This window comes from Protopterus annectens, chromosome 5.part1 (assembly GCF_019279795.1).
Source record: "Protopterus annectens isolate FY-2018-M chromosome 5.part1, PAN1.0, whole genome shotgun sequence".
NCBI lineage: Eukaryota > Metazoa > Chordata > Ceratodontiformes > Protopteridae > Protopterus > Protopterus annectens.
Window position 1 is genome coordinate 452,452,160 of NC_056736.1, and position 14,998 is coordinate 452,467,157.

The following is a 14,998-nucleotide window of genomic DNA, read 5'->3' on the forward strand; positions in this document are numbered from 1 at the left end:
TTTCTGGATGAGAAACCTTTTGTGATGAGGTGAGCCACATAGAAGGATTTCCTGACCACTGTGGTGATGTAATTATCAAAGGAGAGACTACTGTCCACCTGTGTCCCAAGGTCTCTTATCACACTTTCGGCGTTATGTAGACTACCACTTATGTGGTAGTTCATGGGTATATAATTTTTACCAAAGGGGATGACAATCCACTTTTTGGCATTAAGCTTCAGGCCATGGCTTTGACACCAGGCATCTGTCTCAGTGAGGCCCTTTTGTAGTATTGTCCACATCGTTACGAGTTTCAATTATGGCTCCTAGTTTGCAGTCATCTGCAAACTTTGTTAGACAAAGACCTTCTGTGTTTGCAGGAGAGGACCCAGGACTGAACCCTGTGGTACTCCACTTGTCACTGGTTTGAAGTCGGATTTGCAGTCTGCTACTTTCACAGTGTGGGTTCTGTCCGTGAGCCAGTTGGCAACTCATCTTGTGACATAGGGATTTATACCTAGTTTAAATGAGCTTATCTATAATTCCAGAGTGGGGGATGGTGTCGAAAGCCTTGGCGAGATCTAGATAAGCTGTGTGAACCACCTTAACCTCATCTATGGCTTTGGTGACTGCTTCAAAGAAGTCAATCAGGTTTAGGAGACATGATCTGCCTTTTACAAGTCCGAACTGGGTAGGGTCCAGAGTTTGGAGATTTCAGACCAGGCTCGTCAGCCTAATGGGGCGGTAGTTCCCGGGGTCCTTCGTGGCTTCCCCTTTGTGGAGTGGGATAACCGTCGTGGTGTGCCATTCAGTGGCACAAAGCCTGAGGTGAGGCTATGATTGAACATGGTACTTAGGTAGGGTGCCAGTTCATTCTGTTGTTCGTGTAGAACGCAGCCTGGGTTATTGTCAGGTCCCATGGATGCTGTGTTCTTGGCTTTGTTCTTTGATTTTACTTAAACTTTTCACACGTTTAGGAGGTGTAATAGCTGAGCGATAGACTATACGAGACCTGCTGCAGGAATCAGCAAAGTCAGTGGATATTGTCGCATTTTGTGGTGGTATGATATTAAGGTAGGCTGCGAAAGTACCTGAATGTCTCGCCTGGTTCAATGGTAGGTCTATAAGGGTTAGGAAGAGAAGAAAGTAGACAGGAGGGATCAATGGTAGGACAATGAGGGTTAGTAGAAGAGGGAAGTGGACAGGATGGAGAGGTGGGGTAAGTAAAAGGACAGGTGGATGTGAAAGGAGGATGCCAGAGTAGTAGAGTGGGGGTGAGAATAGTTGATGGTTGAACCTGAGATGTGGTGTTAGCACATGTGCACAGCTAAGATGAGGAGAGGTGTTGTTTCAGATATGTTTGAAGAGGGTTACTGAGCGGGTGGATCTAAGTGTTGGGGGGAGGGAGTTCCAAAGTTTTGTGATGGTAAAGGAGTAAAGCATCTGGCCAGCTGAAAGTTTGAGTTTTTCTACATTTACAAGCAGTTGGTTGTTGGATCGGAGTGGTCTGTTAGGATGGTATAAAGTAAGTACAGAAGATGAATGAGTTTACGAGCTGTAGTTAGTTGGATAAAAGTGAGACAGTTGGGGATTTCAAGCCATTTTAGGTTGCGTAATGACAAGCAGGGGTGGGATGAATAGGGGGCATTAGTTACAGACTTAGCAATTTTGTTGTAGCATGAGTCTAGTTTGGACTTTAGAGAGAACTGAATGCTGGTGAGGAGGGGGGCACTGTATAAAAGAGAGGGTAACAGAAAAGAAGAGGCAACGGAAAGTCAGGCTGATGCACTGACTAGATGTTTGTGTTGGTAGAGAGTGCCAAGCTTTTGAGGTGTCTTTTTGACATTGGGCTGGATGTGCAGGTCAAATGGGAGGTCATCGTCTATGATGACACCTAGGAGTTTTGTGCTAGGTACAATGTTGATGGTGGAACCATTTAGGGATTGAATGGTGAAGGGTGTAGACTTTTTGGGTGTACAAATTACTAGCTTGGTTTTGTTGGGGTTCACAGCAAGATTATTAGACATCCAAATTTCAGTGGAGGTGAGGGCATTTTGGGTCAGGTTGCACAGTTCTGAGGAGTTGTTTGCAGAGCAGATGATAGTGGAGTCATCTGCATACTGGATGTCTGAGCCTTGAGAGATTGCGGTCTGGAAGTTATTGATAAATAAGCTAAACAGAAGTGGGCCTAAAATGGAGCCTTGAGGAACACCGTTGGTGGTGTTTAAGAAAGGGGAGTAAGAGTTCTGAAATTTAGTTGATTGTTGCCGGTTAGAGAGCCAGTTTAGAGTTTGAGGTGAGGTACCTATGCTAGAGTGTTTTATTAGAAGGAGAGAGTGGGATATAGTATCAAAAGCTTTAGAAAGATCAAGAAATAGTGAAGATACGATTTTACCAGCATCACAGGCTCAGTTGACAGTGCCCATGAAGGATATGGGGGCAGTGGTGGTACTATGTCCTGTCCTAAATCCGTGTTGTGTGGGGAAGAGGATGTGGTTGTGAGTCAGATGGTGAAGAAGTTGAGAATGAATACATTTGTCTAGAATCTTAGAGATGGGTGATAATATAGCAATGGGGCGGAAGTTTGTGGTGTCTATGTTGCCCCCCCCCCCAGTGTAGAGGGAGGCTACAAGCTTTTTTCCAGATGATGGCCATACAGGATTCTTGGACAGATCTGTTGAGAAGTATGCTGATAGGGTAAGTGAGTTGGCTGAGATTTGCAGGTATTTGGCGAGTATATTGTCAGGGGCATTTGTACACGAGTTTTAGAAGTAATTTTTTAATAGCCGAGGTGGGTATAGGTGACAGAGTAAAGGTGGGAATAGGAGACATACTGGCGTTAATTGTGGAGGGGTCTATGGTGGGTAAGTTGGTCTTGGGAAAGGTAGCAGTTAGACTGGGTACATTATCTATGAAATAGGAGTTGAAGGTTGCAGCAATTTCAATGGGCGTTTTATTTGGGCCTGGGCAAGGATTAGTACTAAAGCCTGGGTTTAATAAAGAGTTGAGAGAGCTCCAGAATTTCTTTGGATTTTGCTTGTGTTGATTTTGTAATGTAAGGTAGTGTTCTTTTTTGTTTTGTAGTACTAGGCTCTTAACCCGGTTTCGGAGCTGTTTGTATTGGGTGAGGTCAGATTTTTTTTTGTTTTTTTGCCAGATTTTCCATGATTTTTGTCCCTGCATTTCATGAAATCCTTAGTGAAATCTTGTTAGCCAACTGGCATGGTTGGTCTTTACTCTCTTTTGTCTAAGGGGAGCAAGACTGTTTAGTAAGCTGAGGAAGGCTGAGTTAAAGAACTCAGCTGCCTCATCAAGGGGAAGTGATTTTAGTGCATCCCAGTTGATGCCAAGCAACCTTTGATTAATATTTTGTTTGCCTGCACTTACTGTGCTCTGTCAGCCAGGCAGTTGTGGAAACACAGTCTGTCTGAACTGTACTGCTCTTCCCTACTGTGAATTCTAGATGTAGTTTTTGTGCTACAAGTAGTTTCCCCAAATCCTACAGTAGCCTACTATTTCAACTGTGTTTTGCTATGACTTTAATCAAGTCTTTGCCTTTTTCTTTTGTGTTTGTAACAGAATGCACTGATACAAGCCCGGTCACATTCTTAATTTCTTTTACACAGCTTCCCAGTCCTACCCTTTTAAAACCTGTTTTGTTCTCTTCTTATTCTGCTTCAACAAGTTCTCTGGGTCATTTCAGTATGTCCATGTGCAGACTGAAGGTCTCCCATTAAAGAAAAATAAAGTGGACTCCAATCTTTAATTGTCAAAACCCAGAAGAAGCCACAAATACACTACATAAATCCTTTACAGTACACAAGCACCCACTTCCCACAATTTTTATTTCTAAAACGCAAAACTAACCTTTGGTTTACTCACAAACTAAAATTATACCTTAAACTAAGAGATTGGTGTACAGGTCCATAGGTGTTTACTAGGCTAATGATTACTGGGGCCTTTTTAAGTCTAGTCATGCTGCCCAAATCTCTGACAAGTTCTGGTACCCTTGGTAAGTGAAAGCAGGGGTTTGGAAAATTAAACATTTACAGACTGGCTGTGTCCATTACAGACAGAGGCGCCAAACCAGGGATGAATTTCCTGTTCTGCATCCAATTGTCCAAGTTAAACTTGAATTAGGTTAGGGAAGACCCTCTGCTTCACAAGGATGAGAAAGCTGTTCCACAAAAAGGGAAAACTCTGGGATACATACCGGTCTCTCCAGCAGGTTCTAATTATATCACAGGCAAGGTACACTTGAAAACCTCACAGGACCCTCAAGACCAAGCATCACTTTTCATCCTACAAAAGTTAGCAAAAAAAATCACTGGAAGACACAGAAGGTTACAGACAACCGCAATCCTCACTTTTAGGCAAATCAAAAGCCTTCCAGAACTAAGTTAACACCCTATTAGGCCACAAAGTAAATTACACTTCCCAAACGATCCAGCTGTATACAGTGTACCCTCAGGTCCCTGCTGCTACCACATGAAAATAATTTGTCTCCAATTCTATTACCAACATCTGTAACTATAGCAAAGCCATTCTACAGAAAAACCCTCTAAACCCAATATTTCTACTTCTAGTAGATTAAATGTAAAAAAACTGAACCGCAGATACGTAAAACTCATGCCAACATTCTCTTCTCACAGTTGCAAATAATCTATATCCAGGGTTTATATATGTGCAGAAAACACCTATTACAACCTTCCCAATCACATATACAGCCTCCCGCTGTGCCAAAATATCATCCCATCACTCTAGAAGAAAAAGCTCCTGGTACCACATCCAAAACAATCCAAAGCCCAACCCTCAACTGACTTCTGACCCATCTCAGTACACCCTGCATTAGGCATAAAACTTGAAAATTTGTCTACTTACAGCTACTTGAAAAAAAAAGTAGTCTATGCCTTCTCGCCAACAACATTTATTTGGTCAGGTAGGAGCACCATTACTGTAGTATGGACCCTTATTAATCACATTTTACTTAATACGGACAAACGCAATCTTGATGGCTCTACTTTATAGACCTAAAAAAGGCAATTGATTTCAATGATCATTCTTTTTTCATACAACTCTTATAAATGACAGCCTCAACCCCATAACAACAAACTGGTTTAAAAACTACCTTAACAATAAGAAATCCTTTCATTCAGAATACTCACCACTTAAGCAGGGAGTGACCCAAGGTTCTAGTTGGCTCCTGTTCTGTTCTCTTTATTTTTAACCAACATCTTACAAATCTTCCTCCTAATACTACATTAATAACTTACACAAACAAAACACGGCACTGTGATAGAACATGAAGTGAAGAGCCCTTGTCTGAGCTACAAGAGAATCACTTACTGCTAAACACCAACAAACCATATAATCTTTGACACAACACAGTGTGTCCATACTGCCTAAATGTCACATAAAAGAAAACACTATACTAGAAACTCCCAATAACTTCTGTTACTGAAGCATATGACTTGGATTAAAAAAAAAAATAACATCTAGCATCACCTTCAAACAACTAAATAAAAGGTTTACCTTCATTTCATTGGAAGGAAGTTGTACGATGTACCAAAGTATGAAAGTACAACCTCAAGATTTCAGAAAGGTCAACTGCCACTGTTGCGAATTCAAATGAGCGAATGCACATTGGCAGTCGCTCATCTGAATTCGGCATTCCAGTTGTAGATCGCACTATAGCAGGGCTTGGGAAATGAACACTTCCCTTACTGTAGTGTGATCTTGAAGTTTGTATATTAAAGTAGTGGGTGTGTGGGGGGTGCAAGGGGGTTTTCCCCCCTACATAACGATGTTTGGAGACATTTGGAAATGTCTCATAACATTCACTGTTGACCTGAAGTTCGAAAATGGTCGAATCTGGCTTTCCAGATTATCATTTTTGACATTTTGTTTCAGGGACATGTTGAGTTTCGTGATTTAAAGTCGCACAGTAGTGCGATCGTACAACTGCCTTTCAACAAAATGAAGGTATACCAAATAAAAAATACTATTACTACTACTATTAATATTCTGCTTTGGGCATGCATAAATAATTAAATAAATAAATAAAAAAAAACAGTACTTATCTCCCGAATGAATACTCATCAGTTAAGAGTTTGTTATTTCCCAGAAAGACAAGTTATCAACTAGGTCTTGCAGATGGTTCTCCAACTTGAATATGGATACCCACCTATAGCACCTACCTCCCACAAAATCTACAAACCTTACAAAATGCACCCAATACTGTCTGCTGATTTGTTACTCTTGCACCTCAGAGATCATTACTGTTCTGTTATGTCAAAAGTCAGCTGGCTGCTCATTCAGCAAAGATGTTACCTTCCTCTAGTTTACATACTTAATAAACCTTTAATAATAAATCCAGTTTCTTGCCAGCAATCTTTCATTTAGAAAAATCAAACTACCAATTAAGGCATTTAGGAGGATACTGGTAACTTTCTGAAGCATTTCTATTTTACAAAATTATTTCCAGCTACACTCATGTTAAAGTTGCAAATGAAAAATGAAGAGTGAAACTAAAAAATAAACAAACAAACAATACTACAGTGTTTACTCCGTTTTTATATGACCACACCCACAACATTATTTTATGGTAGCTACTGGGCAACTGTTTACATACATGTGCAAAGCGCTGTGGGTAAGAAAAACAACTTAGCTCTTTAGAAGGGCAGATTCTTACTTACGTTGTGGCTTCAATTATACATCTTTGCATATGCCAATTTTCAATAAAAGGTGTTTCACCTGAAAGACCCAGATGACAACTTGTCTTTCTAAGAAATATGAAACTCTAATGCATTAAGCACACAAGTACAGCAGACTATACATTAACTTAGGTAGAAAGATATTATGGGTTCCCACTTTCATGATATCACTGCAGGAGTTATTACGGGTTCAGACTTTCATGACATCACTGCAGGAGTTTTTAGCTCCAAGACCCATTTCAAGGGGCTGTTCTTAACCAAATTAAATGCAAAAACATCACACTTTTTGCATCAAAACTACACAATTTGGTACTGAATCTAGTAAGGAGGACATACCCAACTTCAAGGGTTTGCTGCTTACACTTGCTTTAGAAAGCAACCAATACACTTTACCCTCTTCTGCCCCCCCCCCCCAAGACTCCACTCATAAAACTCCATCAAAGTGATCACATCTTCTCTATGCTAGCATCTAAGCTCTAAGGATCCTTTTTAGTTAATAGCAAAGAGCTTATGAAATACTCTTGAGTTCAGGGGAACGTGAGAAGTTTTCAAAAGAGATATGTCTGACAGACAAAAGTACAAAGGTTATGCATTGTGGGTGTGCAGTTCTCCTCTCATGTGTGGGGTGCAGGAGGTGGGGCTTGCCCCCTGCAAAAAAAAAAACAAAAAAAAAATGTTCCGTTATTCAGTGAAACTTTCAACTATATTTTTTGAATATTTGTCTGGACAGACATCATTTGATTGATCACTGAACAGAACTGAACAGAATCTCAAAAAAGACATAACTAAATCCACTACCTGCATATGTTACTTCAACAATCACCCAACCTAAGCTATTTCCTTATATCACAGCCTATTAAAACTTACATTCCGGAAGTAGGACAGTTTGACCCTAGATGATTCGACCCCAATGCAACTGTATACATTTTCATGTTTAAATTTACAATTGTTGTCTATGGAAATAGTTAGTGGACAGTTTGATCCTGGACCATTTAAACTCAATTACATAAAAAAAAAGTTCTGAAAGTTTATAAAAGCATTTTATTGCTTAATATTTCAATCATGATTTTTTCATAGGAATTTGTTATATCATTTAACTTTTTATATGCAAATGTTTATTATTTTTACTCTATTACAATGCATCTCTACTTTAGAAGTAATGAACAGTGCTTTGCAGTCCATAATTGTAGTACAAGCTGATTATTAACTCTGGTAATTATGTCTATTTTTTGTAAGACAGGATGTTTTCATTCCATTATTTTATTTTTCTGTTTAAGTGTTACATTTTTACATTTAACTTGTATTCAATTTGTAGTGTTAGTTCTGGTACTGAAAGTAGCTTATATATTTTGAGTTACATTTTTTTTTTTATTTGTTGAATTTTTACTTGGGTAATATTTGATTGTTTATCTTCATACTGTTTAGATCTGCGTTTTGACTGTTTTAATGTTTTCATTACGGGGTCAAACATCCCATACCCTCCATTCCTTAACCTTACTCATCTGCTTAAAGTTGCATTTCAATCATTAACCCCTGACTTGTTTTCTACCCTTTCTCATTCCTTCCATAAATAAGACCTTCACCATTTAAATTTACTTATCCCTCCTTCAATCTTCTTTTCCACCTCTAATCATCTCTTCCCATAAATGAGACCCTCACCATTTAAACCTTCTTATTCTCCTGTACCTAGGTACCTAACCACTTCTATCCTCCCCTTACTTCTTCTATAAATAATATAAGTATAAAATTTATCATCTGCTATTATGAGGTGTGAAACTCTCCTTGTCTATTTTATACTCACTGTCTATGCATCTTACTAAATACTTTATGCACTGCTCAGTTTAACCCTTCTTTATCTGCAGAAACTGAATTCATTTTGTAGAATTCAACTACACGCTTAATATAGTAGCCCTGAGATCAATGCATATTGGATGAGGACACATAACTTTCCAAGTAGAGCTGTACCTTTTTTTTATATTTTACAAAAATGAGAAACCAATACAGCAGAAGTTTAAAATGAATGCTGCAACCACAATACGACACTGCAGTGTTCAACAAAACACTTAGCCAAGGAGTGCTAGTCTGTAATAACATGCACTATTCCGAGATACTCAATGAGAACGGTTGCATAAAAGGGCAAACAGAGACTGTATTAAATGTAAAGCATTACTATAAAGCAGCACTGTCATGGTTACTCCTGGTCTTCTGTCTGTGCAGTACACAGTGACAGTAACACTGCTTACTACTGCTTTGTGCAGTGCATTTTAATTTACATGATGGATGGAAAACATTTTCATAAATAGAGCTATGACATTTTTGCTCATTTTAAAATAATCCCAAAAAGCTGCATTTAGCACTGTAGTATTGAATAAAAATAAACACACATCTGCATACAAATTGTTAGAAAGCAAGAAAACAGAAGTGACTTTGTCTTGGGTTTCATAGAACATCACCCCCATTAATATTAATGATAAATGCAAAGTAACTGTTATTACACTACCATTACTTACAGCGAATGTCCATTTTGCTACTGCTTATCTCTGTCGAAGTTCTGTTTGAACTCTGAAATGTAATTACTGTGGTACCCGTCACTACTTTAGCATAATTATCAGTTTCAACATTTCTTTTCTATGATGGAAGGTCTATTTCAAGTTCTATTTATTTGCATACTGTCTGGCGTAGAATCTCCTCTCTAGCAACATGCTGTATCAGTGGATGCAAGCAAGCCAACGTGAAAAGTTCTGTGAAACTTATCACTTACATATCAGCATCATCATCATCATCATAATCATCATCATGATGAATCCCCTTTTTCCCCATTTTCTACATGGGGTCAGGGTGTGGTGTCAACTGTTGCCATCTCTATTCAATGCCACTCTCCTACCTTCTTCGACATTCATGCCTGACTGTGTGTTCTCTCACACAATCCATCCACCTCTTTGCCAGATGCCCTCATTTCCTTTTGCCTTCTTCCTGCCTGTCCCAATCTTCTTCACCAGATCATCTTCTGCTTTTCTGCACATGTGCCCAAACTACTGTAATCTATTCTCATTGACCTTTTCTACAATTAGAGCTACTTTGGTTTCTGCACTTATGTCTCCATTTCTTCATCTGTTCCACAACGTGCATCCTACCACCAGTTTCAGGTACTTCATCTTCATCACCTCTAGCTTCCTCAACCGCGCTGCCTTTACTGCCCAGACTTCTGTACCATATGGTAATATTGGTCACACCAGTTGTGCTGCACTGTGATCTGAATCAGAACTGCTAATTTCCCACCTTAACAAACAAATGCGAAGAGTAGTTGAAATTAATCACCCTCTCCAAAACTTTAATGCAGTGTGACAGGAGTTTGATAGCTCTGTTTTGCCCACAGTTGTGAATGTCCCCCTTTGACATATCTGCAGTGACCACATCTGATCCTGCTGCTTTCCCTGACTTCATTTTCCTTAGTGCTGTTCTAGCTTTTTCTGGGTCGGCTGCTCCTCCTCTCTCATCAAAGGCTATGTCTGGGGCCTACAGCTTCTGTGGGGTTTTCTTCATTCAGAAGCTGCTGGAAGTACTCCTTCCATCTACCTTTGATGGCCTATGGACTGGTGAGCAATTTGTTGCTAGCATCCCTTATGAAGCGTGCCTGACTATCTTCTTTAACTTTCTGCTTTTGCCCCGCAACCTGACAGAAAATGAGTCACTTTTCAGAAGCTGGTAAACTGTCTCTGTTGTCTTGTTTTTGCTATTGCAAGTCCTTTTTCTTAGCCTCTGTTAGTCAATCATTATTACCTTCTCCCCTGGCCCATCTTTTCTATCTCCCACTTCTTCCTGCACTCCTTTCTTTTGATGACTTCCTTGACTTCTTGGACTTCTGTATTCCACAACCAGCTCTCCTTATGTACCTTGTTTCCATACCTGGCTCGGCCGCATATCTGTTTGTAGTCCTAACACATGCTATTTTGAGGTGCCATTCTTCTTCTTCAACTCCAACTATTTCCTCTTGTGGCTAGTGCCCTGAGTAATGCCATGAACTGCTGTGGTTTCTCTCCATTCAACTTCCAGGTCTTCAGCCTGGTCTCTGTTGACCTTAGAGCCTTCTCTGACCACTGATTGTAGCTGATTATGAAAGCAGTGGTTTATGCTGAGGACCAGTTGTTTCACTGGGGATAACATTGCAATTGCTGATTCTAATTCCCCCTTCCCTTTCCTCACTAGGAGGATGTCTACCAAAGTTGCATGTTGGGTACTCTTGTATGTTATCTTGTGACTGTCTCACTTGATGAACCACATGTTGGCTACCAACAAATGATTTGGCAGACAGAAGTCTAGAATGGCCTCTCCTTTATTCCTGTTTCCCCACCCATGTAGACCCAATCAGTCATCATATCCTGTTCTGTCTGTCCCAATATGTGCATTTGAGTCACCTGTATCAATACCAATTCCTGATGTCCTGCTTTATCTAGCAGGTCCTGCAACTGCTGTCTGAATGCAATCTTTTTCTCACTATTACAACCCTGCTGTGGGGCACAGGCTGAGATTATGAACAGTGGTCTATCCTTAAACTGGAAACGGACTGACATGAGTCTTGTCAATAATTCTGATGACATCCCTCACCGTCTTCTGAAACCTCTCCCTCACCACAAATCCCACACCATTTCTAGTATGTCCTCCTCCTGAAAAGAAGGCACTAGACCCCAAACCAAGTGGCTTTGCTGCACAGCCCTTTCATCTTGCCTCCTACATACAGAGGGCATTCAGCCTCCTTCTTACCATCATGTCATCAACTTACAAGCTCCTTCTTGTCAATTAATCTACACTGAGTGCAGCAATTCTCAGTTCACGTTTGGCGGGATAATTGGTTTTACGTTTAGCTTTCACTCAACAGAGCTATCCCAGGTAGTTCAAGGTCAGCAAATGGACACCAGCTGGCCGGTCAGTAGCTTACTGACCCAAGGCTGCTATGAATCATGGTGGGTACATGCTGGCCAATACAGGTGCATACACCCCACCCACCATTAGCATAGGCCCTTCTTATATGTCGGAGTAGGCTGGGTCCTTATCCCACTTATCACTGGCTAATACTGATACCTATCTGGCAACATTAGTCAACATGACAGAATCACCTAAAGCTATATTTTACACCATTGAGTGGCTAGCCCTGTCACAACATGCAGTCTGTCATCCGTATTCTCCTATCACCATAGCAGATGCCCAAAATTGGTTGATCTATATAACTTTTTCCCCCTACAGGCCACCATCTAAAGTCTGTGCTGCTAACCGCAAATTTATTTTTGCGTCAGTTTGAGATAAAAAGATTCAGCATGTTTTGGGGAGGTGGGAAGAACCCCACAGAGATACAGGGTGAACATGCAAACTCTATGCAGGCATTAGCCAGAGGTCAGGTTTAAACCTTGTACCTTGTGCTTGACTGCAAAGACTAACTATCATGGCAACTGGTCTCAGGTTTATCACTTATATATGTAACTTACAAAAGAAAAGAAAACAAAATAATACCAGAGCACTTTTCTTTGAGGAAATGCTGCCAAGTGACTAATGTTTTTGTGGTTCAAAGAAATCATGGCACCTGTCAGTCAGCTATTACTACTATACAATTAGGAATTTCCAGTGTAAGTCTCTTGTTGACAGCTACTACAAAGCTGAGGGTGGGGGATGGGACCACCAGTGAAAACTTGCAGGAACACCACAGTTTTCACAGTGAGAAAGTGCACTGTTCTGAACATATACAAGATGACAACTCCTGAAGTTTGTGCACATGTTGGGCAAAATTCAGAACAGTACCTTAACAAGTAAAACACAACTATATTAAAGACAGACATATACACTGAGTTTATTTTAATCAAGTAGCAGCATAATTTCATGACCATTTGCATAATTACAAACCATCAAACGTTCTTCTCATCTCATGTTCTCAAGACCCTTGAAGCAGCTGTCATATTGCTAGTCCAGAATGCTAAGTTAACATTTCTTTAAATATCTGGAAGTTCTAATTATGTGATACCTTAATGTCATTCAGCTGGCTGGGGCAAAACGCTGCTAAACCTGAATACATTTCAGGAAATCAGCAACTCTTCAAAGGTCTTCAGTGCTAAAATTAACAAACTTAAGGACAATAACATTTCTAAGGAGGGCTGTGTGCTAGTATGTACTGACTGCATATACGTGTTGGAGGGCTGTGTGCTAGTATGTACTGACTGCATATATATGTTGGAGGGCTGTGTGCTAGTATGTACTGACTGCATATATGTGTTGGAGCGCTATGTGCTAGTAGGTACTGACTGCATATATGTGTGCTAGTGTGTACTGACTGCATGTATGTGTAGCTCCTCCTCACCATGGACTAATACAAGTGTGCAAGTTTCAGTACAGTTACAGCACTAACCCAAGAAATGATGGTACTGGAGCTACATTTTTAAGCTCTTTGACATTGTAAACAGAAACTGATCACTCTCACACAGCAATGTTCACATGCACTGGGAAAAATCATGTCCAAAGGAATCTCAATTCCAAGTCCAGACTACCAGTCTGACAGCAGCTGCCAAAGCTGCATGTTCAAAGAAGTCATGAATTACTGCAGTCTGTAATTATTACAGATATTAAATTTCCATCAGTAATGAAACACTGGTGGCCATTTACAGAACAGCTGAGACTTCAGGCCACTAATGTCATAGGCCAAGAAACTCTGAAAAAATGTATCTAATGTTACAATTGCAAGTCCAAAACTCTGCAACGCACAGCTGACCTCTTACAACATGCCAGAAAAGTGTAATTTTAAATTAACCGAAGTCTAAACAGCATGAAGTCTAAACAGCATACAATTACATGTAACAGACTGAAACCAGTATAAACTACAACAGTGTAATAAATAATCGAGTGCAAGCCTTTGTTTACATGCAAGTTAGCACTACAGTTTCACCAGAAGGGACAAATGTTACCAGAGCATCACCCGTTTAGGGATAAACCAGCAGAGTAAGTCAAGTATGTTACCATCTTTCGGTTAAACAACATGCTACTGGCATTCTGATGGGATTCAAACTCAAAACTGTACAATGTTTTAAAGATAACATTGCACTAATTCCCATGGATACTCAAATATGACACTTAGTAATTCAAGCAAGTATGAAGGCAGACAGAAGAGATGATACAAAAGTTTTAGCATGTGCCTGAATTCTAAGAGGTCACTGTTATTCCAGCCAGAGACACTAAAGTGACTTTTGGCAAGTTACTGAATTTTCTACATGTACGGTCAGCCATGTGGGGATGAACGACTCCAGAGGCACTGAGCTGCTGTACTTGAAAATGCCCATTAGAAGCAATTAAAACACAAAGGAAGTAAAATAAAACATAGACAAGCAGCAGTCAGTAGAAGTAACTAAATTAGTTCAGGTTACGTCATCATGTGCTTACCTTTGTGACAGTTCCAGAGAGAATAATGTGGGCGCACAGTGGATTTTCTGGATCATATCCTTTTTTCTTGCAATAATTAGTCTCTGCTAGAGACACAGTTAAAGAAGCTACTGGATTTATCTACAGAAAAATAACGACAAAAGCAGACGACTATGGTTTATTTGCAGTTGATCTTTCATGAAAAAAAAAAAACATGCTTTCAATTCTTCACTGCAAGTTTAGTAAGAACAATTATATACACACATCAGCCACGGTCTTGTATCCATAAGTTTTCTCTGCATTAAAATTACACAAAACAAGGTAAATAGTCTTGTAAGAGACAAAATGAAACCATAAGAAGAGTCAACAGCCCGTACAAGATCCTGAGCTAGACTTAATAAACTAGTCCTTCTCAGTGAAACTGGAGCAGGAGAAGAAATAGTTTTTAGTTTTCTGTTTGTTTTAAAACAGGAAAATTAAGGCAAACAGGATTTTCAATGGCAGCAAAAGTTTCCCTAAGGATGGGCCCAACATTCTGGTTAAGCACAAGGGCACCTTCTCTACCTTTTCGCCTAGCACTGACAAAATTGGCTTTCCCTTGTCCAATAGAGACCCCAACAGCCACAGAAAATGTGGTTATTCCCTGGTCCACAGTGGCTGCACAGGCAACACCACAAGAATCCAGGGGGAAAAGATGAGTGGTCTGAGGAGTCAGCTTTGGTCACAGCATAGTCATCCACTTGCAGCGGAGGGAAACCGCTAGCCTACTGTGATGGGAAAGGTTGTTTGCTCAACTTTTTCTTTTTGTGCCTGGACTGTGGACCAGTACTTTGTTGCATGGTCAAGATGAAAAAGATGTCTCCTTCCTGGGGAATCAAAGCAGCACAAGCCAGTAAGATTTCAAAAGCAGT

At 40.1% G+C, this 14,998-nt stretch overlaps 1 protein-coding gene across 1 annotated transcript in view; it reads right to left on the reverse strand.

Moving 5' to 3' along the window:
• The window catches only part of CREG1 (cellular repressor of E1A stimulated genes 1), a 138,515-nt gene that overhangs the window by 73,105 nt on the left and 50,412 nt on the right, over nt 1–14,998 (reverse strand). Inside the window, exon 2 of the mRNA XM_044073102.1 lies at nt 14,109–14,228. Coding sequence (XP_043929037.1) covers nt 14,109–14,228 — 120 coding nt within the window. The remainder of the gene's footprint in view (nt 1–14,108; nt 14,229–14,998) is intronic.